This window comes from Pleurodeles waltl, chromosome 5 (assembly GCF_031143425.1).
Source record: "Pleurodeles waltl isolate 20211129_DDA chromosome 5, aPleWal1.hap1.20221129, whole genome shotgun sequence".
Classification (NCBI taxonomy): Eukaryota; Metazoa; Chordata; class Amphibia; order Caudata; family Salamandridae; genus Pleurodeles; species Pleurodeles waltl.
In genome coordinates, this window is record NC_090444.1 from 429732172 (window position 1) to 429758565 (window position 26394).

General features: G+C 45.5%; 1 protein-coding gene across 1 annotated transcript in view; it reads right to left on the bottom strand.

Moving 5' to 3' along the window:
• The window catches only part of ERLEC1 (endoplasmic reticulum lectin 1), a 331659-nt gene that overhangs the window by 107229 nt on the left and 198036 nt on the right, over nt 1–26394 (bottom strand). Inside the window, exon 8 of the mRNA XM_069234195.1 lies at nt 19431–19563. Coding sequence (XP_069090296.1) covers nt 19431–19563 — 133 coding nt within the window. The remainder of the gene's footprint in view (nt 1–19430; nt 19564–26394) is intronic.

Below are 26394 nucleotides of genomic sequence, written 5' to 3' on the forward strand. Positions count from 1 at the left end.
TGAACCTCCTGCCCCGAGAAAGGAGGTTACAAAACTGTACTGGCTGATATTGGATACTGCGAATAGAGAGTTCACTCTTCCAGAGGAGGTGTGGGGAGAAGACTTGCCAGACAACAGATAAGAGCTCAATGGCAAGTATCTAATACTCTTCTGGCCTGCGTCTTTAAGAAGGAATCATCAGTTCTCAATCCACAGGGCCTTCTGGAGTCCTGGAAAGTTATCGAAGATGGGGCATGAAACTTCAACGGCGTGTAAGAAATGTGGCCTGGTCTTGGAGGATGACCTACATATGTTTTTGAGGTGCCCCCAGCTTACTCGATTTTGAAAGGAGGTGGAGGAGGTAATAGGGGACGTTCTTTCTATGGAATGTCAGGTAAGCCCCTCCTTAGTGATTTCTGGATCCCTACAGAATCAGAACCAGTTGACAACTTAGAGAGACAGCGCTAAATTGCTTTTTTTATATGATTTTGTTGGCTAGATGAAAAATCTGTAAGAAATGGGTGAGTGCCCTCCTCCGACGCTGCAGGAATGGAAGGAGGTACTAATCTATAATTTAAATCTGGATGTGAAGGGGAGGAGGGGGAGGCACAGAAACTTTGAGCTCCTTTGAGAGAGTGGCTGGAAAGAACTGAATAGTAGGCACATTTTAAGTGGTTTTGGTTTTGTCCTATGATTATACTGCTTACTGCACTCAAGATTCTCTCTGTGGATCCAAAGCAGCTCACGATGAGGGACTCGGCTCTAATTCCAGACAGGAGCCTCTCGCCGGAGAAGGTAAAGGAGAACAAAAAAAAACGTTCTGTCAGTCGTGTTCACTCCTCAACGGCTGGTGAACTCCGCCTCTCCCATCGGCAACTGCCTGAGACAGTACAGTTTGGGCCTCCTACGGCACCTGTGGCAGCACTTGTGCAATTGTATACCACAGTGTGTGGGACCAGTGTTCATGGACTGCATTGCTAGGCTGGTGGAAGAAAGAAAGAACAAAAAAAAAAATACTTCTTTCCAAGTGTATCCTGCCTTTTGGATTCTCTATCTGGGGGTGCGGCAGGGAATGTACCCTGTGAAGTGGAGGCTTAGATAACCAAGCTCTCTTGAGTGAGGTATTGCGTCAGAAAACTTGGGTCCCCTGGTGTGGCGATATGGTGACAGGCAATTGTCCTTTTTCACAGGAGCCCCTGTGGTGGGGCTGGACCAGGTACCAAGTATGCCAGTATCTGGTGAAGTTTCCAGTTCGCTGGCTTCACCCAAGTCTGTATGCGAGTCCATAGACCAGAGGGTCTTGGAGCTGGTATTCTAAAGGGTCGAGCGAACCCTCCCGTTCTTCACCGTAACTTAGCCCATAGTAAAGGGCCCATAGGAAAGCATAAAAAAGTTTGAAGACCACTGCTCTACATGGTCACTGAACTCCTCAATGATTTGCAATATCCTTATGAAGTACAGCAGGGTTTCTTTATACCATATATAACATCTAAGGTATGTCATTCTCTTTCAGCCACTGACTGTGGGTACAGGAAAAGGAAGGTAAGACAATGGCTTGATTCACAGGAAATGGAGAGATGACATTTGGCAAGGAATTACGTCACGTCTTGCACGCAATCTAGGTGTCACTCCAGAGTTGGCTAATAAATACACAAAAGGACAATTACCAGGATAGAAACTGCAGCGGACACGAATGGAGGGGCTCCGAAAGGAAGCCACACAAGTTTATTAAGGACAACATTAAGGTACTATAAAGGGACTGGTGGTAATCTAGGAGGCATTTTCAGCTTTAAACCTTTCAAAAGGAATTTTAAAGACATACTGGTGGTACTCTGTTCAATATGTAGGTAGAGAACTACAGCTGTCAAGTCTACATGTATTGAAAAATAGGCTAGCCCTTATTTTGAAGGTGTAACTAATACCAAATATTATTTTGTCCTGTGATTGCCATGGGCCCAATATTAAAACTATTAAAGTATTGAATATATAGCTTTAATTTAGCTGCACGATGTGCTCACATAGCAGGGTTTCTGGCCTCTTAAGATTTGCATGCATTTGTCAGGAAACAGCAAATACCCAAACGCTAACACTTCAGGAATCAAATTGCAGACCAAGAACCCTGAGCTCGGAATGCACCAACAGACCTTGATGTAATGTAAACAGATATAGACGCAGTTGTAGCTTCTTGTGGGGGTGGATGGACCGCTCTATAAAGGAGACAAACACAGCTGACAAGTCCAGTTTGGGATGATGAGGATCAGCATCATTGGTGCTGGCAGAATCTTCCTGACTTTATATGGGATTAATGGTAGAAAGGGGGAAAAGTATGCAAAAATCCCTGACCAGCTGATCCCTAGTGCAAAGCCCATGGACAGCGGTAAGAGTACCTGGCCAGGATATTTTGGGATGCTGCATTCTCATGTGTGGTAAAAAAAAGATCACTTTCTGGTGGGCCTGCTACTGGAAGTAATGATTGAAGACCTGTAGGCTGACCTCCCATTTGTGGGTTTATAGAGGACTCCTGCTAAAACATCTGCAAAGCCATTGCCCATCTCTGACAGATGTTCTGCCAACAAGGATACAAATGGGCAACTATCTGTGCAAGTTTGGACAATTGCTACAAGTGAGTGCCCCTCTATTTTGTTTTTGTACAGAGTACATGGCAGCCATGATGTCTGTTCAAATGAGAACCATTTTTTGGGGAATTTTTTCTGAAAAGCTTTGAGAACTAACTGTACACCAGGAGAAGGTGTTGCAAGAGCCACTGTCTCTGGATCATGAGGTCACCCACGTGAGGTCCCCATCCCACAAGGAAGGCATCCACATTAATGGTCAGCTGCGGTTTGAGCAAGACCTATTCAGAAACACATTCTACTGATTCCAGCACAGCAGTTTTCGCTCAATAACGGCATCTGCCAACACTAGATCTGCCCAATCCCTAGTGGCTTGTGACAAGCAAACGGAATGGCATTCATGAAAAGGATCATATGTAGCATTCTGAACCAAGGCAATGCATGAGCATTCATTCCATCGCCATTCTCACTGCCGGAAAATGTAATGTCATTGCTTGGGGGCTATAAAAGTATTATGTGTAGCTCCCAGGAACACCTGAGAGAAAATGAGTGCAATTATTTTTCTAAATATAGGAATACTTCAATGTGACCGCACCAGAGATGTGCTGCAAGTACTGCTAGGCCTCTGTTAAATGCAGGGAGTAATGACCCAAAGGATAGAAATTTGAATCAGCAGTGAACCACACGTACCATGAATCTGAGGTACTAGCAGTGAGCTACATGATTTGGAATATGAAAGTAGAAGTTTTTAAGGATGACGGTTGTTATGTAGTCTCCCACGTGTGGGAGTCATCCTTTTGAAGAGATTGAACGTAATGTAGTGGTTTTACACTCAGAAGTCAAGAATCTGTCACAGCTTTTTCTTCTTTGTCTGAAGGAAAAACAAAATAAGGAGTACAGACTCTGTGGTGATCCTTTCTGATGTTGTTGGGATGGTATGCTGGGTAGTGTAGCATGAAACACTAAACAATACCCATGGGTGATGATGGAAAGCACCCATGGATGTGTGGTTGTAACCTGCCACTAGAGAAGGAACAACTTTAAAAGTCACTTGATGAGTGTTGAATGTTTGGGAAGAAAATGGCAGATTAATGATCCCTTGTTGCCAGAGGTGTACCTTGCACATCTCTGGCCTCTGCTCAGATACTGACAAGGAAGTCACCTCTAGATAAGTCTTACTGTCTAACTGGTTGCTGGCCTTCCTAAAAGGGTAGCAGCAGCTAGTATTGAGACTACGGAGCAGAAGACTATGCACGGATTTGCAGTCTGTGAAAAGAAGTTCTTTACTGCTAATGCTGCAGCCTCCCGCCACATGTATATAGCAGTGTCCGTATCTTTTTTGAATGTCTCAAGCATCTTGTCAATTTGAGGCCAGATGAGATAATAGCCATTTAAAAGTAGCCATGTGAGGTGTTGCTGCACCTTGGGGTGGAAGCTAGAAGCAAGATGCCGTAAGTCAAGCATGGTGAATGAGGATACTGGTGATCATCTGCCTGGAGACTGTTGGCTGTGACAAATCACACCTAATATCAACTCTGGTGAAGATCATGCCTTCCTGTACCATCTCCTTTGCTCTATTATAGTATGTCTCCAGGCGATGCTTGAGCACGTGGGGCATGCCTGCGAATGAACAAAGGGTCATAAGGTACATGCTTAAACTTCTCAACACTTGTAGCGACCAGTTTGGCCTTTACAAGGTCCTTGCAATTAACTGTTAGCAGTTCAGCATAGTTTGGAGGGACTATACAGTGCCTTCAATTTTAATAAGACCCTCAATGAGGAAGTCTTCCCCTTCCTCATGCATATGCATGGGAATAGTGTGATGCTGTGACTTTAACTATTACTGCTTGCTAGGCCAAGGTCTCATCAGGTAGGAGGATGACTTGACATACTAAGTCTACAAAGCAGACTATCCCTCATACACATGCTAAGCATCTTTTTATTGAGCAGCTGTCCATGGATTATGTGACAGGGGCAGTAGGTCTACAAGAAGGTCTTAATCAGACTGAGTGTATGTGTATGGGGTGTGATGGTGACACTTGTGTGGACGATGGTGAGTTTGTGATGGGGTAGTCTTTCCTTTTTTTTTTCTTCTTTTGAGGAATAGGATAGGCCCTGTACGCCACGGATATAGCCTCATCGAAGGTATGCCTATGTTTCTAGTGAGAAGGCTGTTTTGTGGAAAGTTAGCAAGTGACAATCTGATGATTGTCCATGTCACCTTATACAGTTTGCTGCCTAGTATAAAGCTGCACAATGTTTTGAGGTGAAGCATATGTTGTGCTCGGAGTCAAGGTTTTACTAGATCAAATACCTGACCATATTGCTGAATGCTAGTCTGCTTCATCTTTACTTCAAGCCTTCCTGCCTCTGCCTTAATACTACGGGACAGAATGTGCCTTTCAGTATAGGCTGGTCTTGTCTGTAGTGGGAAGAGACAGTTGTCAAGGCATTATTTGGACAAGGTTTGCAGGTCAAAGCATGGCACTCTCAATGTCATTCCTTACCAAGAAGCAGAAGCTCTCTGAGGTCAGACCTCAGAGGAAAGATTCTCAGTGTACAGATGAAAGGTGTCTGCTCGATGCCATGAGTTATCTGGCCCTCTGTATCAAAGCTGGAAACTCAAGGTGCAGTGTGTCTTGGGTGCAAGCTTTGTGGAGGTCCACAGTGAGGTATCAATTTATGATCCAGTGTGGTGTCCATGCTACTGACTCCCCTCCTTCCTACTTTCACAGGAGCCTACTTCTTCAGTATCTTTGACAATCGTGACAAACAGTGACTCAGTAGAGGCCTGGCACAGCACTGTGGAATAATGCACCCACCTTCCATCCCACTTGTGACAAAAGTATTTTTCAAGCAGAGGCTTTACATATTGAACAAGCAGTTTCATTGTAGTGCTTTGTCAGATAGGAATGACAGACTTGATCCTAAAGGGCAAACATTAAATGCTGTGTTCTTCATATCCTTCTCCTCCAAATGAGTAATTCTCATATGATATGGGTCCAGGCTTGTCAACTGCTTTGGCCATGACAGTCCTTGGTTGTGAGATGTACTTATGATCCTGGTCCTCTGGCATAAAATAAGGTGTGTGGTGTGCTTCAGTAATGGAGCTGTTGAACATGTCTGAACCCAGTGGCAAGAAAAAAAAATCGTAGGTGGAGTCTGTCTTGGTACACTGTGGTTTTCAAGAAAAAGATCTCAAGTAACCCTGAAAAAGAAAATCCTTCTTTGAAGAAAAACAGCTTGCGTCATTCCACATCCAATACCAAATGAAAGGAGTGTACACAACACATGATCTACAGCAGCACATGCTACAAACACAAACTACCAAACAAGACAGAGCTGAGTTGAGATCATCAGACACTGAAGTACAATTATTAGGTGTTTCTAAAAGGAGTCCACTATAAATGGAACACAACAGGAATCAGACAATCATATATAAACACACTTAAACACTGTTCTACCCGCATGGCTGCTGTTAAGCATGACTAAAAGTTAGTGGTATAGATGGGAGTGGCGTGGAGTGTTGTAGAGTGGAATGGTGGAGAGTGAAGTAGAGTAGCATAGAATGGAGTGGAATGGTGGAGAGAGGAGTAGAGAGTCGTAGAGTGGACTGGTGGAGAATGCATTAGAGTGGCATAGGAGTGGACTGGTGTAGAGTGCACTGGCCTAGAGTGTTGCAGAGTATAGTGGCGTAAAGTGCAGTGGCATTGTATGGAGTGGCATTGAATTCAGCAGAGTAGAATGCAGTGGCGTAGATTAGAGTGGTGCAGTGATGCAGAGTGCTGAGGGGCGCAGAGTGGAGTCAAGTGGCATAGAGTGTAGTGGCTTAGAGTGCAGAGTAGAGATGATTGGCATAGAGTGGTGCAGAGTAAAGTAGCATAGAGTGGTATGAAGTACAGTATAGAGCCATAGAGTGCAGTGGCATAGAGTGAAGTAATGTAGAGTATTGTGAAGTTCGGTAGTGGAGAGTACAGTGTTGCACAGCAGAGTGTCAGAGTGCAGTGGAGTAGAGTGGCGTAGTGCAGTGAAGCAGAGTAGAGTGCAGTGGTAGAGTTGAGTGGAATAGAGTGGCAGAGAGTGGAGTGGTGCAGAGTAGATTGCAGTTGCGTAGAGTGACCGTGCAATAGCGTAAAATGGTGCAGAGTGGAGTTGCACAGAGTGCAGTGGTGCAGAGTAGATTAGAGTGGCGTACAGTGGATTGGCATGGATGATGGGGCACAGAATTGAAAGTTACAGAGTAAAGTGCATTGGCGTATGGCGTACTGGCATAGAGTGCAGTGGCACAGAGTGCACTGTTGCAGAGTGGCGTAGAGTACCGTGGCGCAGAGTGGAGTTATGCAGAGCAGATTGGTGCGGCCTAGACTGGCGTGTGCGAAGTGTGTGGTGGCAGACGGTGTCAAAGGCTGCGTAGAGGTCTAGGAGGATGAGTGTGACGGTGTCGCCTTTGTCGACTTTGGTCCTGATATCGTCCGTGCATGCAAGGAGGGCGGTTTCTGTGCTGTGGTTCTTGCGGAACCCAGATTGTGAGGGGTCAAGAGTGTTGTTTGCGTCAAGGAAGTGGGATAGGCGGGTGTTGACTAATTTCTCTGCAACCTTGGCGGGGAAAGGGAGGTGGGAGATGGGGCGGTAGTTGGAGAGGATCTCTGGGTCGGCTTGGTTTTTTTTTTTAGGAGAGCAGTGATTTCCGCGTGTTTCCAGGGGTCTGGGTAGGTGGCGGAGTCGATAGAGGAGTTGATTATGTTGTAGAGTATGGGGGCGATGGTTGGGCTAGCTTTTGTTGTAGATGCGGTGTGGACAGGGGTCGGAGGGGGAACCGGAGTGGATGGAGTTCATGGTTTTTTCGGTTTCTTCGTGTGTGGTGGGGGTCCATGTGGAGAGTCTGGTGGGGAGGTCCTGAGTGGGGGTTGGGTTGGGTTGGGTGAGTGAGGGGTGTGTGGTGGGTGTGTGTGGTATGAAGCTGTTGTGGATGTCCAGAATTTTGTGGAGGAAGTGGTTGGAAAGGGCGTCACATAGGGTGTGTGTGTGTGTTTGGTCTATGTTGCTGGCTTTGGGTTTGGCAAGTTCATTGATGATGGTGAAGAGTTCTTTGCTGTTTTGAGAGTTGTTGTCATGGCTTGTCTTGTAGTGATCTCTTTTAGCGGTGCGTATGAGATGGGGATGGGTGCGAATGGTGGTTTTGAGGGTGGAGAAGTTGGTTGTGGAAGGTTCTAGTCTCCATATTTTCTCAGCTTGGCGGCATTTGCGCTTGGGGTCTTGGAGTTCAGGGGTGAACTATGGGGCGTTCTTGATGTTGCGGGTGGCGATGTGTTTTCTGAGGGGGGCTAGTGTGTCTGCGCAGGTAGTGATCCATTTGGAGAGGTTGTGTGCTCCTGTGTTGGGGTTGTTGGTGTGGTGGGGTGGGTTATGGGCCAGTTGGGAGTTTAGTCATTCTGTGGGGATCTTGTCCCACATGCGGTAGGGTGTGGTGTGTTGATGGTAGTGTGTGGGGGGTTTGGTGAAGGAGAAGTAGACGCAGCGGTGGTCAGTCCAGAGGAGTTCGGTGGTATGGGTGTAGGCTATGTGTTGGCTTGAGGTGAAAATTGAGTTGAGCGTGTGTCCTGCTGAGTGGGTGGGTGCAGTGACCAGTTGTTTGAGTCAGAGGTTGGTGTTGTCTATGAGGGAGGTGGTGTTGTGGTCTTGTGGGTTTTCTAAGTGAAAGTTGAAATCACCGAGGATGATGTAGTCTGTGGAGGTGAGGGCGTGCAAGCTGATGCTGTCGGCAATGGTGTCACAGAAGGCGGGGGGTGGTCCGGGTGGTCTGTAGATTAGTGTACCTCTGAGGGTGGAGGTGTTGTTAATGTGGATGAGGAAATGGATGTGTTCAGTGTTGTCGATAGTGTCTTGGGTGCTGGTGGTGACTTTGATGGTGTCTCTGTGTAGGATGGCGATGCCACCGCCTGGCCTGTTGAGGCGGTCTTTGTGTTGGAGTTTGCATCCATTGGGGGTGGCTATGGCGGGTTCTGAGGATGGGTTGGTCCAGGTTTCCGTGAGGAAGGCGATGTCAGGTGAGTGTGATGTGATGATGAGGTCCCAGAGTTCTATGGCATGTTTGTGAAGGGAGCGGATGTTGAGGAGCAGGCAGTTAAGGTGGTTGTGGTGGGTGGCGTTGGTGTGGTGCGTGAGGGTGTTGTTGCAGGGTGTGTTCTGGTTGTGGGCTGGTGTGCTGCGGGGTTGGTTGGTGGGGGCAGGGTGGGTGAGTCTTGTGTTGGGGTGTTGTGTTTGTTGAAGATGGGGTCGCTATGGTTGGTGTGTGGTGTGAGGGATGTTCAGCAGGAGAAGTGGCAGGTGTGGCAGGTGAAGGGGCCATGAGTGTGTGTGTGTGGGGCTAGATGTGGTGCATGTGGGGCGGGGGCCTGGGTTGAGAGAGTGGAGGGTGAGGGGGGAGTAGGTGTGTCTGAGAGGGCCAGGGGTTCTGGCGCTGGGCGCGGACGGGCACAGACGGACTTGCGCCTGCGGCGCGCCCGCTACACACGGCTGCCATAAGAGGAGGGGAGGGTGGGAGTGGCAGCTGGGAGGCGGGAGGGCCTGTCGAATGAGAGGGCTGGGGGGTGGGGCCGCAGGGGACGCAGCGGTGGGAAAATTAGCAAAGAAGCGGTGAGAAGGAGGGGGGGAGGTGGGAGGGTACGCAGGGGCAGGGAAGGAGTAAGCATAAAGTGTGGAGTGGAGGTGGCACGGAAGGCCGGGCGGGGAGCGACCTGCCTGCAGTAGCAGGGTCAAAGGTTGCTCCCTGTCATCGCGCCTGCCATAAGAGGAGGGGAGGGTGGGAGTGGCAGCTGGGTGGCGGGAGGGCCTGTTGAATGAGAGGGCTGGAGGGTGGGGCCGCAGCGGCGGGAAAATTAGCAAAGAAGCGGTGAGAAGGAGGGGGGAGGTGGGAGGGGCCGCCGGGGGCGCAGCGGTGGGAAAATTAGCAAAGAAGCGGTGAGAAGGAGGGGGGAGGCGGGAGGGGCCGCAGCGGTAGGGAAGCAGTAAGCAGAAAGTGCGGAGTGGAGGTGGCGCGGAAGGCCTGAGCCGGTACAACTGTGCCCAGTTGGTTTATGCACACTAATGGCATGCCTAATTGCAGATTCCACTAGCTGTACTTGCATAAAGCATTTCTGTCAACAGAGACTCATACCTCAGCTTCAATGTTATACTGACCCTATTAAGTTTGTGAAAGCCTGGTATGGGTTTCAGCTTGCTCAACCTATCACACAACTAACAGTGAATCCCACATGCATAAGACTTCCCAGCCCAGGTTTGACTCAGTAGTAGGCCATAACCCAACTACAGTATTTCCAGCAAGCAGTACACAAGGAGTGTTTGAGGGTGGATAAATCCACTTGGAGAGCAGTATCATTTTATACAGCATTGCTCAACCCAGTAACGAAAAGGGAACAAACATCAGTGTTGCACATTGTCTTTAAACTTGTTCTGCAACTATATCAAATTATGGTTCAAGAATGGCAAGCTATCACGAGTAACATATCCAAGATATGTGAAACCTCTCTCCACTGTCATGACAGCAAATTAGAATTAAATCTTTGATGCCAAGCAGAAAAGAGAAAGGAGAACAGGCTTATCCCCAACTAATACTAAAACCAGAATATAAACCAAACATCTAAAAATGTGTTACATCCTTTAAAGGGTAAATCTTAAATCTGATTTAGCAGTTTACAGAAGAATATAGTCCTCTTATAGGGATATTCTTTCTCACCATGAAGAATCCCTCGATATCTAATTGGCCATTACATCCAACACCAAGTTGGTTTTTTCAAGGACTCTGAAAGCATATGGCCATATATGGACTTTAAACATACATGGCAATGCAATGAAATCCAAAGTCTTGGAAGTAACCACAGCAAGCACTACCAAAGGTTCAATAACATATATTGCACACTCCATGAAACCAACCAGCCTGAGTGTCAATCTAGTACTCCCCTATATCTATAAAACATTTTGGGTCAGGGTGAACTACATATCTTATCACTCTGTGGGGAGGGACACCTTCTGGATTTATACTGTGAGGTTCACAGTTATTGGCATTTGAAATAACTATATCCAGTTTCATGGACCTAAACCTTTTGGTGGACAAAGCTAATAATTCCACAGCAAGTTAGGGGACTTTCAGATGTGCACGTTCTAGAAATTGTAGCCTTGGTTTGTTTTTATTGAACCTACTGAATTAATGCAACAGATATTTTTACAAAACTTTGCTGTGAAATACATTGTTTGGCAATATTTTGCCTTTTGTTCTTGAGGGGAGATCCAAAATCATTCTACAGAGTGTTAAGGTTACAAGTTTATTTTGCCAGAGTATGAATTACAACATTTTCAACTGTAAGAAAATTAGTTACTTACCTGTAACTGCAGTTCTCCATTATTGGTATCTTTCATAGATTCACATGCTTGAATCATCCCCGTCGTCGAGGTGGGAGCCTCACGGTAACTTTAAATACACAAAGCAGTAAGTCTGTAAGTTTAAAACCAGTTTAAAACCAGTAGGCCTTATAGGATATTTTATAGGCTATCCACCTTGTTTTGTGAAAAGACCCAAACTTCAGTGTCAACCAATCAGGATTCAGCCCAAACACTCCCAACAGAGGCTGAATTCCCTCAGATTTTCTAGTACAAGTGTGAAGTTCAATATCTATATAATAGGGGAGACTCTGAGGGGTGGAGGGTGAATCTATGAAAGATACCAATACTGGAGAACTGCAGTTACAGGTAAGCAACTAATGTTCTTCTCCAGTATTGGATCTTTCATAGATTCACATGCTTGAATCCGAGTAACGAGCAGTAATGTTGGAGAATTAGCGAATTAGTGTTATTTTATCGTAATTCTCCAAGTGATATCAATCACGTTAATAAATATAACAATAATAGAAAAAACTGTATGTCAGAATATTATGATACGATATGTGACATTGTTGCTTTGAGGTCTACAACATGTTAACAATATGAAAAAGCGTTGGTATTACGACTAGTATGAAACAAAGTATTAGAGCAATCTACACTGTAATATAAAATTAGATATTAAAGAAACTGAAAAACAATATCGAACATACCTTGAGTGTGGTGGTGGGATGCTGTAAGAGGCTCACCTTAACGAAATAGATGCCTCAGTACTGCCTGCCCCACCGCTGTATCAATGTTACTTGTTTCTTCGAGACAATAGTGTCTTGTAAACGTATGCTGGCTGGACCATGTGGCCGCTCTGCAGATGCTATGCAGTGGCACCCCAGCAAAGAGTGCAGCTGAAGTGGCTAACGATCTTGTAGAATGGGCTCTCACCTTGTTGTGGAGCGGTTTACCAGCCTTGGCATGACAGAATTGGATTGCGAGGCCAATCCATCTGGCTATAGTTTGTTTGGACACTGCATGTCCCTTTCTTGTTCCACCAAATGCAACAAATAATTGGTCAGAATGACGGATGACTTGTGTTTTCTGTAAGTAGAATTTTAGACACCTTTTTATATCCAGGGAATGTAATGTCTTCTCGGCTACAGTTGTGGATTTGGAAAAAAGGTTTTTAAGATGACTGGTTCATTCAAATGGAAAGTTGAAGGAACTTTTGGGATATAATTAGGATTTGTTCTTAGGATTACACCGGAATTTGTAAATTGGAGGAAAGACTCTTTAGTAGTGAAAGCCTGAATGTCGCTGACTCTTTTGGCTGAAGAGCTAGTAGTAAAGCTGTTTTCCATGAGATGAATTTTAGATCGGCTCAAACAGAGCTTTCATGAGCTGCATTAATACAACATTCAGGGACCATAACGGCGGAGGTTTCCGAACTGGTGGGAAAACACGAAAAAGGCCTTTCATGAATTGTTTCACAATTCTGGTGGAACATAATGAGACCATGTGTTGTGATCTACGGTATCTCGAGATTGCTGCCAGATGCACTCGAATGGATGAGTATGAAAGTCCTGACTTTGCCAAAAGCAAGAGATCTGGAAGTATCTGCTCTGGAGGAGCAGAAATAGGATGTATACCTTCTGTTGCACACCATATACAAAAACGTTTCCATTTAAGTTTGTAGGTTTTGTTGGTAGTGTCCGCTCTAGCTTTGGCTAAGATGTCTCTACACTCCGAGGAAATGTTCAGATTTACATATTCATTGAATTCAGGAGCCAAGCCGACAAGTGAAGAGATGACGGATCTGGATGCCTGACTTGTCCCTGGTGCATTGTCAAGAGGGTCAGACTCTGTTTGAGTTGCACATGTGGCTGTTCGGAGAGCATTAGGAGCTCTGTGTACCAGACCTGTCTGGGCCACCTGGGAGCTATGAATAGGAGGAGACACCCCTTCGTCTTCATTTTGTTGATGAATCTCGGTATGAGCGGGATCGGAGGAAAAGCGTAGGCATAGACCCCGGACCATTTAATCGAAAACGCATTTCCCCACGATCCTTTCTGGGGAAGCCAACTTGCATAATACTGGCATTTCTTGTTCTCTAGTGTGGCAAATAGATCGAGATTTGGTTTGCCCCATAAAAGGAAAAGTCGATTGAGAAGTTTCTGGTCTAGCTCCCACTCGTGATATGGTATCACTGTCCTGCTCAGGGTGTCTGCCAGAACGTTGGTTTGTCCTGGCACATGATCCGCTTTGAGCGCAATGTTGTGCTTGATGGCCCATGTCCAGATATCCTGAGCTAGTTGCGAGAGATGTAGGGATCTTGTGCCCCCTTGCTTGTTTAGATAATACATGCTGGTCGTATTGTCCGTTCTGATTAAGACGCTTGAATTTTGTAGTTTTGGCAAGAAAGCTTTTAGAGCTAGGTCTATCGCTTTAAGTTCTAGGTAAATGATGTGGAGCTGAACCTCTTTTGCATTCCAGGATCCGCTGATTTGCAGATCTTGGCAGTGTGCACCCCATCCCCTGAGAGAAGCATCCGTTGTTACTATGTAACTGGGTACTTGATGAAGGAATGGGAGTCCTTTGGACAAATTGGTCAGCGTCGCCCACCACTTCATGGTGGTCTGCATTAGAGGTGTTATGAGAATTCTGTCTTCGAACGAACCGCGCACCTGAGTCCACTGTACATCCAATTGCTCTTGCAGGGGTTGTATATGGAGCCTGCAATCTGGGACTAGCGGAATGCATGATGAGATCATCCCTAGCAATGATTTGTAGACGTGGACTGAAACAAACTTTTTTGTAGAGCATCTGCGTGCTAAGGAGGTTAGTTTTTGTTTCCTCTCGTGAGACGGATACGCCTTGCTGTGGACCGTGTCTAGTATTGCTCCTAAGAAATGTAATACTTGTGTGGGGTGAAGCTGAGACTTTTGATAATTGACGACAAACCCCAGGCTGTTTAGCAATTGAAGGCCTACCAAAATATGACATATCACCTGAGGCTTTGAAGGTGCCTTTATGAGCCAGTCGTCTAGGTAAGAAAAAACCTGCATACCCGACTGGCGGAGATGTGCTGCTACCGGAGCCAACATTTTCGTGAAAATTCTGGGGGCCGATTTGAGACCGAATGGAAGAACTCGAAATTGGAGGTGCATACCACCTACTCTGAATCTGAGGAATTTGCGGTGTATTGGAATATGAAAGTAAGCATCCTGGAGGTCTAGGGATGCCATCAGATCTCCAGTATTTAAAAGGCGCAGGACATCCTGTAGTGTTACCATCCTGAACGATTGTTTCTTTAGAAACTTGTTTAGTGCTCTTAAGTCCAGGATGGGGCGCCAGTCCCCGGAGGGTTTCTTTACGAGAAAGAAGCGGGAATAGAATCCCCTGTTCCTTTGAGAAAAAGGGACTGGTTCTATCGCACCTTTGCTCAGCATCACTTGCACTTCCTTGAGGAGTTGGTTCACCCTCGTGGGCGGAGGGCCAGATGGAGGAACAGTTGGTGGTGTTTGTGTGAATTCTAGAGTATGGCCTCTGGCCACTATATCGAGCACCCATCTGTCTGATGTTATCGCCGCCCATTGAAGGAAATAGGAAGTGATGCGACCTCCAACACTCGAGACTGGTGGGGGGGGGGGGGGGAGAACGCTGGAATGGTTGGTGGGTCATTGTTTCCTGCCCGTATCCCTTCCTCGGGCAGCCACTCTTCCTCTCGCTGGATGTTTATAGGCCGCGGCCGGTGGCAAGATGTAATGCTGCTGTTGTTGGTGGTACTGTTGTCAGGATCCTGTGGAGGAAGACTGATACTGGGGTCTGTACTGATGGTAGCCCCCTCGAAAGGAGTAACCTCCTCTTCCCCTTGCTCCACGAAAAGGTTGCTTTTTATATTGTAAGGTACCTAGTGATTTTGCTGTATCTGTATCGATGGCTTGTAACATGTCGTCGACATGCTTCCCAAACAGACTCTCACCATCAAAAGGCATGTCGAGAACGCGACTCTGGACTTCCGGTCGAAATGATGTAGCCTTTAACCATCCTTGCCTACGCAAGACTGCTGCACCAGCCAATTGTCTGAAACCAGTTAAGGAAATGTCTACTGCGCTGTCTATAATCTCTGCAGCAATCCGTTCTCCTTCCTGCAACACCTTTTTTGCTTCCACCTTGACATCCTCCGGCAAGAGATCCAAGAAAGCAGACATGTCTGCCCACATCTGGCGATCATATCTCCCTAGGATGGCGAGGGAGTTAGCTGCCTTGACTGTGACCGCCGCTACCGAGGATCATTTTTTCCCGATATTATCTAATCTCCTCCCTTCTTTGTCTGGGGGAGATGCTATAGGCGTGGAGGGGTTTCTAGAACGTCGTTGCGCTGCCTGTGATATTACTGAATCAGGTTTCGGATGCGACACTAAACAGGCCGGAGAACCATCCGGGGCCTTATATTTTTTTTCTAGCCTTGGCATTTGTGAAGGCACTGCCGCTGGATTCTTCATCGCCTTCAACCCTTCCTGCCATAAGAAATCTACTATCGGTATCGCTCTTACCGATCTCTTTGATGGTTCCTTGAAGTCGTAAAGGAAGCACTCTGTTTCATGAGAGATAATAGAAAGGCCAAAATGCTTTGTCGCTCTCTCTATCAAATTATGAAAACCTCCTATGTCCTCTGGAGGCAAACCCACTGGACCTGCTGGAGGTGGAGATGGTGTGGGGACGAGGTAATCATCCCATTTACTGCTCACAGAATCTCTTCACTCACCCTCTTCCCTTTCGTCGTCTGACGAGGGATGAGCTTCTTGCGTTTGGCTAGTCAATGGTATGCTAGCCTGTGGTGTCTCCGGGAGAATGGTCATCTGGGTTTGACGAGGCGTCTGGTAGGTTTCAGGCCTGGGTGGTGTGGTAGGTGTTGATGGTGGAAACCTTCTGTAGTAGTCATTGAGCATAGATTGAAGGTCTGCCACTAATGTGCTTGGCATGGAAAGGGGGAATTGTTGTTCTGCCGGGGAGTATGATGTTGACGCATAGCTGGGCTGGTACTGCTCTTCATCTTCGTCATCAAAATCCTGGCATTTTACATGCAGCTGAGACGGGCTACTCGCTGCCCCAAACATTCCCTCGTCTTGGGAGTATGCATCATCATCATCATCATCCAAGAGATGTTGTGTGGGATATGGCAATACTTTGCTTGGAGAGGTATGCATTGGCAGAATATCGGAAGCTTTGTCCCCCAGGGTGATGGGAGAAAGGGGTAAGAATCTCGTTGAATCGTCTTGAGAATAAGGCACCATGTAAATTAGCACTTGTATAGCGCACTACTCACCCGTTAGGGTCTCAAGGCTCTGTACTCATACCACTATGGAACCCCTCCTGGCTTTTCCCTGTGAGGCGCCCACTCCTGAGCACCCCCAGGGTGAAGCCAGGCATCCAAGCGCTGTTGGGGCCGTTGTGGAGATTAAGCAAGCTATTGCCCAGAGTTGCAGAGTGGGACCCATGAATTAGATTAGGCACCGAGGCGAGAATTATCTGGTCAAGGGGAATTGAGCCCAAGACCTGCCGAAGCGGGACTTGAACCCTGGTCTTGAGCCAGATCTCTGCTTCAGGGTCTGCCGCTCTAACCATTGAGCCACACTTCTCCACACAGTTGAAGAATGGTGCGGTGGAGTACCCAGGAGGGTCGATGGTCTATACATTGCTACTGCTGTCGACGATATGCTCGTCGACGGTTTCTTCGTCAAGCGTTCTTTCGTCGACGGTTCTCCTGTCGGCATCTGAGTCGCCGACGGTGCTGTCGTCGGCAGTGTGCTCTTCTTAAACCTCATTGAGAGGTGCTTCATAGACGGAAGTGCCTTGGTCGATTGGTGGACCCATGAAGCCTCCGCCGTCAACGACGTGTTCGCGACGAAGCTTTTTTAAATATTTTTGCCGTAATTATTGTCGCCGACGAGAACGGTGATGACGTCATAATCATCGGTGAGACCGCGGTTGTAAACGTCGACGACACTGTCGTAGATGTCACCGTCGTCAACGGGTGCCTTTTTCCTGAAGAGAATTTCTCCGGATCTTTCTGGGATGACAGAGACCGGGATGCCTTTTTTGCGGTACTCTTCTTATGTAAAGGCGTAGTAGGCTCTGAATGAACCTTTTTTGGCAAACTTGTGTGTGTCTCTGAATGGGGAACACCCTTTTTTGTCTCAGTAGAGACCTGTTTCATCTTTTTGGCTATCTTCCTTGGTGGCTCATCAAGCAATCTTCCTCTCTCACCTGTTCTTTTTTGGGAGTGACAAGCACGAGATGACGCTTCACTTTCATCTGAGGAAGGATGTTCTATGGCTTTCTGCTTCTGCAGCCACAAGAGAAGCCTACCCTCACGGTCTTTGAGGGTTTTTTGACTAAAGGTGCGACAGATCTTGCAGTCTCTCACCGTGTGGTCTGGATGGAGGCAGTAGATGCATTTCTTGTGGGGGTCATCAACATGCAGTCTTTTCTTCCCACAACTGTCACAGTCTCTGAACAGACCCTTTTTTGTCTTTTCAGATATGATAAAGTTGGAAAGCTGAGTTCCTGAGAGAAACAATTTTCAGTCAGAAAAAAGGTAAACTGAGCAGAGCTCAGGGAGACTCCCTTCACACGACGTGCGTTAGAAAATCGGAGGGAATTCAGCCTCTGTTGGGAGTGTTTGGGAGGGGCTGAATCCTGATTGGTTGACACAGAAGTTTGGGTCTTTTCACAAAACAAGGTGGATAGGCTATAACATATCCTATAAGGCCTACTGGTTTTAAACTTACAGACTTACTGCTTTGTGTATTTAAAGTTACCATGAGGCTCCCACCTCGACGACGGGGATGATTCAAGCATGTGAATCTATGAAAGATCCAATACTGGAGAACAATGAATTACCAAAGCCCAGCCCAGGAATCAAACATCAGGCTCACACAGCGTGTGTTGCCCTTAGCCACTGTATAAGGACCAACTGAAGGATTCAGGGTCACAGACTCAGACAATGCCGTCTTTCTCTGCACAACCCACTCAGCAAACACAAGGTGTTGCTTACTTGCATACACAAGCTGTTGGCTTACTTGCAGCCACAAGCCCATCCACAGGAACATTCACAAAGAAATAAAGGAATTAATGACTGTGAATCAGGCATGTGACCTGAATGGACCACACCAGCAGAAGATGGTTGATGTTAACTAAACAAAGGAGTCTGAAGCAGTCAAACACTAATGGACAGAACACCTGGCATGCCCGTGGAAAGGACACTACCTGTCGAGCAACTGTTATGTAAACCACATCTTCCAGTCCCTACTTAGTATCTTCCATCTCTTCTACCCTATGCTTAAGTGAAATGCCAGACAGACAATTAACTTATATTGCCCACATCATATTTTAAAACTAAGCATGTGTATCACTCATACAGGTAGAAAACATTATACATCAATTTACTATCATTTGTAAGAAAGTACTGTGAAGTAATCTCAAGGTATTGTCACTGTTGCAAAAACATCAAATAACTAAATCTGACGTCAAGGAAGGGCAAAAGGTTAAAAGTATGGCTAAACAGGGATTTCAATTTCACGACTTGCCTAAATGTTGGGTCTCCGAATTTTCAGATTAAATCACAACACAGTTTTGCTTTTATAAGTGGTCAGGTAAGTCATTGGAGTTTTCCAGCCGTCTCAGCACATAATACAAACACACAAGTGTAAAATTTCTCAGATTCTAAAAAGAACTGCAGGAGAAACTTCTGATAATCCAGTGCTGTGCAGCGTGATGGTGTCAGATGAAAATCAATAAAAATAGCAATGAAGAAGCTAGACTGGTGCCCTTGTCAAGTAGCGCGGAGCCTTCAATGCTACAATACTGAGTCAGTATGTCTGTGCCCCCCATTTTTAGATATAGACCCTTCGACATTTCAAAGAAAACCTGCTGCTCAATCAACTACAACAGATGAAACTCCTAACCCTAAATTCTTATATGCCCACGTACCACCCAGAATACTTAAGGTACATGAGGGTATGCTGTGCACACTACAAATCAATGGAATGGTACTAAAGGTATTGTGAAGAACTAACAGCTGGCCATATCTACCCACTCATTGATCCTCATAAAGTGGTTGCTAGTTCCATCTCATCACAGACAATCATATAAGTCAGCCGTTCTCCTTCGCTGGAATCTAGATTAAAAATCAAAGTATTTTCTCGACTCAAGAACATGAACAAAGAACTCTTGCCTGAGTTAATGGCTAACCCTTTGGTAACAAGTGTACAGTTCCTAACAACCTGTGAGCATTCCTACTCACCCACCTCTACATAATTCATCCAGTGGCGCAAAGGTATCCTTGTCGGCACACTGCAGGGCCAGATTCCCCTCAGTAAAAGGCAACCTTAGTAGTCCTCTAGCAACAACATCACAACATTAAGAATATCTGAACGATTACTTGCCCAAGGATTCAAAGCACAACAGAGATGGGTTTATAATTTTCTTAAGGGAATATGTATACTGTACCTCTTTGAGCTTCCTCATAGGTGGCTTCAGCATTTCCTTCTGTTGCTGCTCCAGCTTTTCAAGACTTTTTGGTCTGAGTGGTGATCCTGGAAGTGACTGACAAAATATGTCATTTATTGGTGAAGATCTGAACCTGCCAAAATTAAGCATATTACAACCTAATATCAGTAAATATATTAATGCAAATTCAAAATCTAAAACTGGTCAGTTAGTACAGGAGCCAAAACAGGATCAGTTGATATAGTTCCTGTATAGTAGTAACAATGCAGGATTTCAATATTACATTAGAATTTTGCTATTCATAGCTCCAAAACAGCAATTGCTAAGATGGCAAAAGCTCATCATGAACAAGAAAACAGCCTAAATGCCAATACTCCACTTACCAAGATCACTTGGTCTCCAAGCTCACAGGACACCTGGGCTACTTCAGGGCCACACAAACAATTTTCACTGCAACCACTATCTGCAAACTCCTAATGTAGCTAGAATTCCACTGTCATAAATTGCATTCTGTCAGTGTCATTTAGAACACCTCCCAGCTTAAAAAAACACATTGAAAATATTGACAACAAAAGCAACAGAATGTGCAACATTCACAGCATCATCAAATGGAGCATGTAGAATGGACACCACAAAAACAAGTTGCTATTATGACCACCGCCAAACTACACCTGTTGGCCAGACAAGCATAACTCGTTGGTAGAATACAGAATACCAAACATTAAGTACCACAGCAAACCACGAAACACTGACACAACCACTTACCCATCTAAGGAAATAACAAAAACATAGAAACAGATTTGTGACATATTTCAACCCACACACTCATCACATGAAAGGGCATCTTATGTTGTTTTAGCAATGGGAAATTTTCAACCCTCATGCCCATCCACTTTAAGGGCATCTTGTGATTTAACAAAATGCCACTTTCACTCCACACTGTTTTATCAACAGGTATCTTTTAACCCACACATTCATCCCATGTAAGGGCATCTAGTGTTTTGCAACCGTTCTCTTTCAATCTTTTATCCCCTGTGCCCTTGGACTATAATACATGAAAAACATAACTCTAACCACTTAGGAAGGAATTTTGCAGGTTTACATAGCGCAGCGTACAAATAACTCATATGGAACAGGGTTCAACATTACCCAGGACTTCTCAACCACTAAGGAAGAAGCACACGGAACATAGTTCAATATAACTCAAATAACTTTTCAATCACTGAGGGAGAAATCCATAGAAGAGAGTTCAGCATGACCCATGGAGTGGGGTTAAACACAACCCAAGTAACTTTTCAACCACTGAGGGAAAATGGGGGACCTGGAATGAGAGAGAGAGGCACCCTAATATTCTTACTGCTTCTTAGGCTAAGAGTGAAAGGACTGGAACACATCCTGTTTGGCCTTCTTCTGCTTACCAAAAGACTGGACCATGATGAGGTTCTGTCATGGGAACAGGTCCGCACCCTCTACTTCAAGCAGGAATCTGCAACTTCTATCAGTGTTCGGTGACTTTCAGTTTCATTTCAGGTTCCTGAATTGCCTTCGGATTATAAGGTCACACTAACAGGACTTGGATTTGTGTGCCAAATCCAACCACCAAAGGTGGGAGTCTGCAGTAGATATGTGTTTGCAACAGTCCATAAAGAGCTTAAACTCTGAAGTTTTAGGAGGGGACATAGTTCCACTGCACAGTAGGAAATAGAATTTTCAAAAGACAAGCTTGTCAATAGAAAAAGAAAATATAGGTACGATCTCTGAACTGATATCGCAGTGCAGGAGTGGCACTTATATGTGACTCAAACATCATTTCCAGGGAGGAACAAAGCCAAAGCAGAGTCACTCAATGCCACCTGTCAGGGCGTAGGAGCAATGTTGCTTGAATCTTATGGATCCAGTCTGGTGCCTGGGGATATTCCAACTGTGAGAAATCTGCTATTAGAAATATCCATCAGAAACGAATGACTGTGTTCGGGTGTCAGACATGCAACCTCAGACTTGGACAGTCTGATAACCGGATAACTAGAGGAGGCCTGCCTCCTGATCTTCTAACACCATGGTGCTTCACCTGTTGACAGCACAAGAGAATGGCTGAGTAGGAAAGATGGGGGAGGAGAAAGAAGATGGATTACCAGATCTGAAAGGACTAAAAGTCTTCCCACAGAAGGGGTTGGGCTCAACTCTCCATTGCAAGTCTATGGCTTCCTCTTCCTCATTCTTAGGTTGGGAGACGATCATCATAATTTAGAATAAATGGACCTGCAGTACCATGCACAGACGGAGACTGGTGCAAACTTTCAATAGAGCACCAGTTTGAGACCCCCCTGTACAGACAAGGAGTTGAACTCACCTCAACAGTGCAGTACCCTTAGCTACATAGTGTTTTGTGCTCCTTACCTGCATCATGAAAGCCAAGGTTAGTTGGAACAACTGATCTTGTCTGGGGAGAGAACTGTCTTTCAATCAGGCACTTTTGCCTTTCCAGGAGTTACTTGTAGCTCATGCTGAAGGCCAGTGAATGTGACTGCCACACGAGAGGGGAATGTAACCTGGGGGGGGGGGGGGGGGGGGGGGGGGGGGGAGGAGCTGCTTTGCTGGCATGAAGGGTACTCCATACTACATTCAGCCAGCCCCCCTTGAATCTTTCAGACTCTTCTTCCTAATTATGAAATTCAACATCTCCTTACTGATTAGTGCACCATTACAAGAAGGGCAAGCTGGCAAGTTCCAGAGGGACAAATGGTAAAATACACAACATAGGCAAATACCATATGAATGTCCCAAAGTCCTACATACAAATATTAGGTGCCCAATGGTATGACAAGCAAGGCTTCAAGTTGGAGCACTGTGGCACCAGCTAACCAAGCTGAAAAAATAAGAGGATGTAGGGGGGAAAGCCTAAAAGTTAAAAAGCCAAAAAAGACACACACATATGGGGGTTAAGTCCTTGGGTAAGGTATTCCCAAAGCAACAGAGAAGCAGGTCTCAATCACCAACACTAACAAATACAACTGGCAAGAGTACACGTGTGTAGGGACAGAGACATGCCACTTTGCCTGATTACCCACAGGATGAAAATGGAATCAGATGTAAGGAAAATGTTACTTACCCTGTAAACATCTGTTGTGGCATGGAGTGCTGCAGATTCACATGCCGTGCATACTCCTGCCATCTAGTGTTGGAGTGGGACATGTGAAACTTGTTTTTGTTCAAAGAATTCTTTTCGAGTCATGAAGTGTGGTGATGCGCATAGGCTCCATAGTTAGGCTGTTTTCCCACATGGAAGGCAAAGATGTAGATGGAACAGAAATATACAGTAAAGATGAGCATGTGAAGTAAAGGATTCAGATAAGAAACAGACTCCAGGCGAAAGGGAAGAGGGTGGGCACATGTGAATCTATAGCACTACATGCCACAAGCAGATGCTTACAGGGTAAGTAACATTGTACGTTCATGGCATGTGTATATCTAGATACATATACTATGCACTGACTGTAAAGCAGTCCTCTTAAAGCATGGCTTACCTTGAGGAAGTTGCAGAAAAATTGACTAATGTGTGTACAACAGCCTGTTGAACTCTAGCTTGTTGTCTAGTCCGGACATCCACAGAGCAGTGCTTAGTGAAGTGCGCGGAGTGGACCAGGTAGCTGCTTTGCATCTGTGAGCTAATGGTGTATTCCCCTAGGACAGCCATAGGAACCCCTTTCTTGCAAGTGGAATTGGTTCTGGGAGGGATGGGCTGGGATGTTTTATCTTTGGAGTAACAAGTCTGAATGCATTTGAGAAACCAACCTACAACCCCTGCCTTGGAAATGGCATACCCTCTGTGTGACTTAGAGTAGGACATGAATAGCGGCTGTGTGTTATGAAACTGTTTTGTTCTGTCAACTAATACATTAACGCCTTCTTGCCCTCTTAGCTATGTAAAGAGTGTTCCGCTACAGATTCTGGCTGTGGAAAGAAGACTGGCAACTCAATTGTCTGAATAAGGTGTAAGCTGGACTCCACATTAGGGAGAAATTTGGGGTTAGTTTTGAGAACAACCCTATCGTGATGAACCTGGTAAAACACCTATTCCAAGGTAAGAGAGTGTATCTCACGGACTCCTCTGAGGGCAGTGATGGCTACAAGAAAAGATATGTTTCACGAAAGAAACTGCAGCTGGGCAAGAGTGAAGTGGCTCAAAAGGAGGTCCCCTGAGCCTAGTAAGAACAATGTTACGATTACACACTAGCAAAGTAGTCGTCTGGGGCAGGATAACCCACTTAAGTCCTTCCATGAAGGCCCTATTGACTGGTACTTTGAAGAACGAAGTGTGTTACCTATCCTGTGTGTAAGCAGCCACAGCAGCCAAATGAAATTGAATGGAAGTGCAGGAGGGGCATGAGGTGGAGAAGGTAACAAAATGTCTTGCACCGACTGTGTAAGTTGGACTGATATGTTTGAGAAGACAATAGAGCACAAAATGTTTTCACTGGGCTGTGTAGCAAGCACTGGTAATAGGCCAGCGTGTTTCGCGAAGAGCAGACATACATCCCTCCAAATGGTTGCGATAACCAAACACTAAAACCTCAGGAGCCCAAACTGCAAGATTGAGCTGCTGAATATTAGGGTGTTGGAGTGTACTGTGGTTTTGCATGAAAAGGTCTGGCCTGCCTGGGAGCTTCTCGTGGGGAACTATAGAGAGCTATAGCAGAGTGGAGTTCTATGGCTGGTGTGCCCAGGATGGGGCTACTAAGACGAGAGTAAGGGATGACTGCCTCAGCCTGCAGGCTACAAATGTTCAGAGCAGGAGAGGCTGAAATGCGTAGGCAAATAACTCTGACCAGTTCATCTGTAGTACACTACCCATGGACGGCATGTGTAGTAACTTGGTGGCAAAGTTTGGGGATTTTCTATTTTCAGTGGTGGGGAACAGATCTATTGGAGGAAAATCCCACCGCAGGAAATAAGGAATTAGGGTCTGGGGGTGGAGTTCCCACTTGTGGACTTGTTGATGCGTCATGCTGAGTAGGACTGCCATGTCGTTGTCCAGGCCTGGAATGTACTGGATGACCAGATGCACCTTGTGATGTACTGCCCACCAGCAGATGCTCTGGGCTAAAGCAACCAGCTGGGGCGAGTGCCTGGCCCCATGCTTTTGTAGGTAAAACATGGCTGTGGTGTTGTATGTTCAGAATGACACTACTAAACTGTTTGAGCATCCCAGTCATCAGAAACAACATCAGTCACTGACATTTTAATTACATATGGAATTTGAATGAGATCAGTAGGCCTGTATAGATCAAAGGGAACTTTATCTCAAACAATCCCATCTGGAATTGGTACCGCTGAAATGTTCACAAGGGACATTTCTCTTTGGACCTTATGTGAGGAAAGAGAGTTAGAACTTCATCCACTGGCTTGACAGAAGAGTGTTAAGTAAAATAATGACCATTTATGAGGAGAAAGACAGTAACAAAACCAACCCCCAATAGAAAAGCTAGCAATGTCAGAGATATCCACAGATAATTCCATGGATAAACTAAATAGTTGTTTAAGCCATATGTTCAGCTTACGTGTCTTTAAAACAGTTTCCGTTGTAGGTGTAGCTGAAGTTGAAGAAAAGCCATCAAGTTAGATGAAGTAACCAAAAGCAGTCTCTGCAAACACAGGAGCCAATGCATTACAGGATGATGGATCCACTTCTCGTGGACGCTCATAGTAGACGGTGTTGTCAGTTTGAGCTGAATTGGAGTAGAAGATAGCCACATCTTGGACAGTTCTGTTAATTCCTGTCACCACCTCACAAACAAGAAGTTCATTTTCTGCCCTCCCCATGCTCAAAGAGGCATTTGTAGCAGTGTTGTACATGTTGATGTATTCAGAAGAGTTGTTGATTCTTCTTTGAAGAGGTATATCCTGTTGGGTAGTGAGAGAGAACCAAGGACTACCCAAGGGACCTCTCGGTCTACTGTGCAGGATCGGCCACATGGTGAACTTTGATGCAGTCAATGGAAACAAATCTGTTTGCTTTAGAGCTTGGCAGCGGTGGTAAGATGACTGTTCTGGTGTCTTTAATTCCCAGTCTAGTCAGCAGACGTGGAGCGTTCGAACATTGCGATCGGTATTTTTCAAACTTTCGTCTATCAAACATATATATATATATATATATATATATATATATATATATATATATATATATTGAAAATGTCACTTACCCAGTGTACATCTGTTCGTGGCATTAGTCGCTGCAGATTCACATGTTTGGCACAGTCTGCTGCCTGGTTTTGGGCTCGGAGTATTACAAGTTGTTTTTCTTCGAAGAAGTCTTTTTTGGTCACGGGACCGAAGGACTCCTCCCTCTTCGGCTCCATTGCGCATGGGCGTCGACTCCATCTTAGATTGTTTTCCCCGCAGAGGGTGAGGATGGAGTTGTTTGCTATAAATAGTGCCCATGCAATGGAGTGAATATGTATGTACGTTAAGAGTTTATAATAATTATTTACAAATGTACAAATGTTTAAGATTTAAGATCTACTTCTAAACGGCTACAGGCTTCCCGGGGAGGCGGGAGGGTACATGTGAATCTGCAGCGACTAATGCCACGAACAGATGTACACTGGGTAAGTGACATTTTCAGTTCGATGGCATATGTCGCTGCAGATACACATGTTTGGCATAGACTATAAAGCAGTTACCTCCCCTAAAAGCGGTGGTTTAGCCTGTAGGAGTTGAAGTAGTTTGGAATAATGTTCTTAGTACAGCTTGGCCCACTGTAGCTTGTTGTGCATTTAGTACGTCTACACAGTAGTGTTTAGTAAACGTATGAGGCGTAGACCAGGTTGCAGCCTTACATATTTCGCTCATAGGAATGTTTCCTAGAAAGGCCATTGTAGCACCTTTCTTTCTGGTTGAGTGTGCCTTTGGTGTAATAGGCAATTCTCTTTTGGCTTTAAGATAGCATGTTTGAATACATCTGACT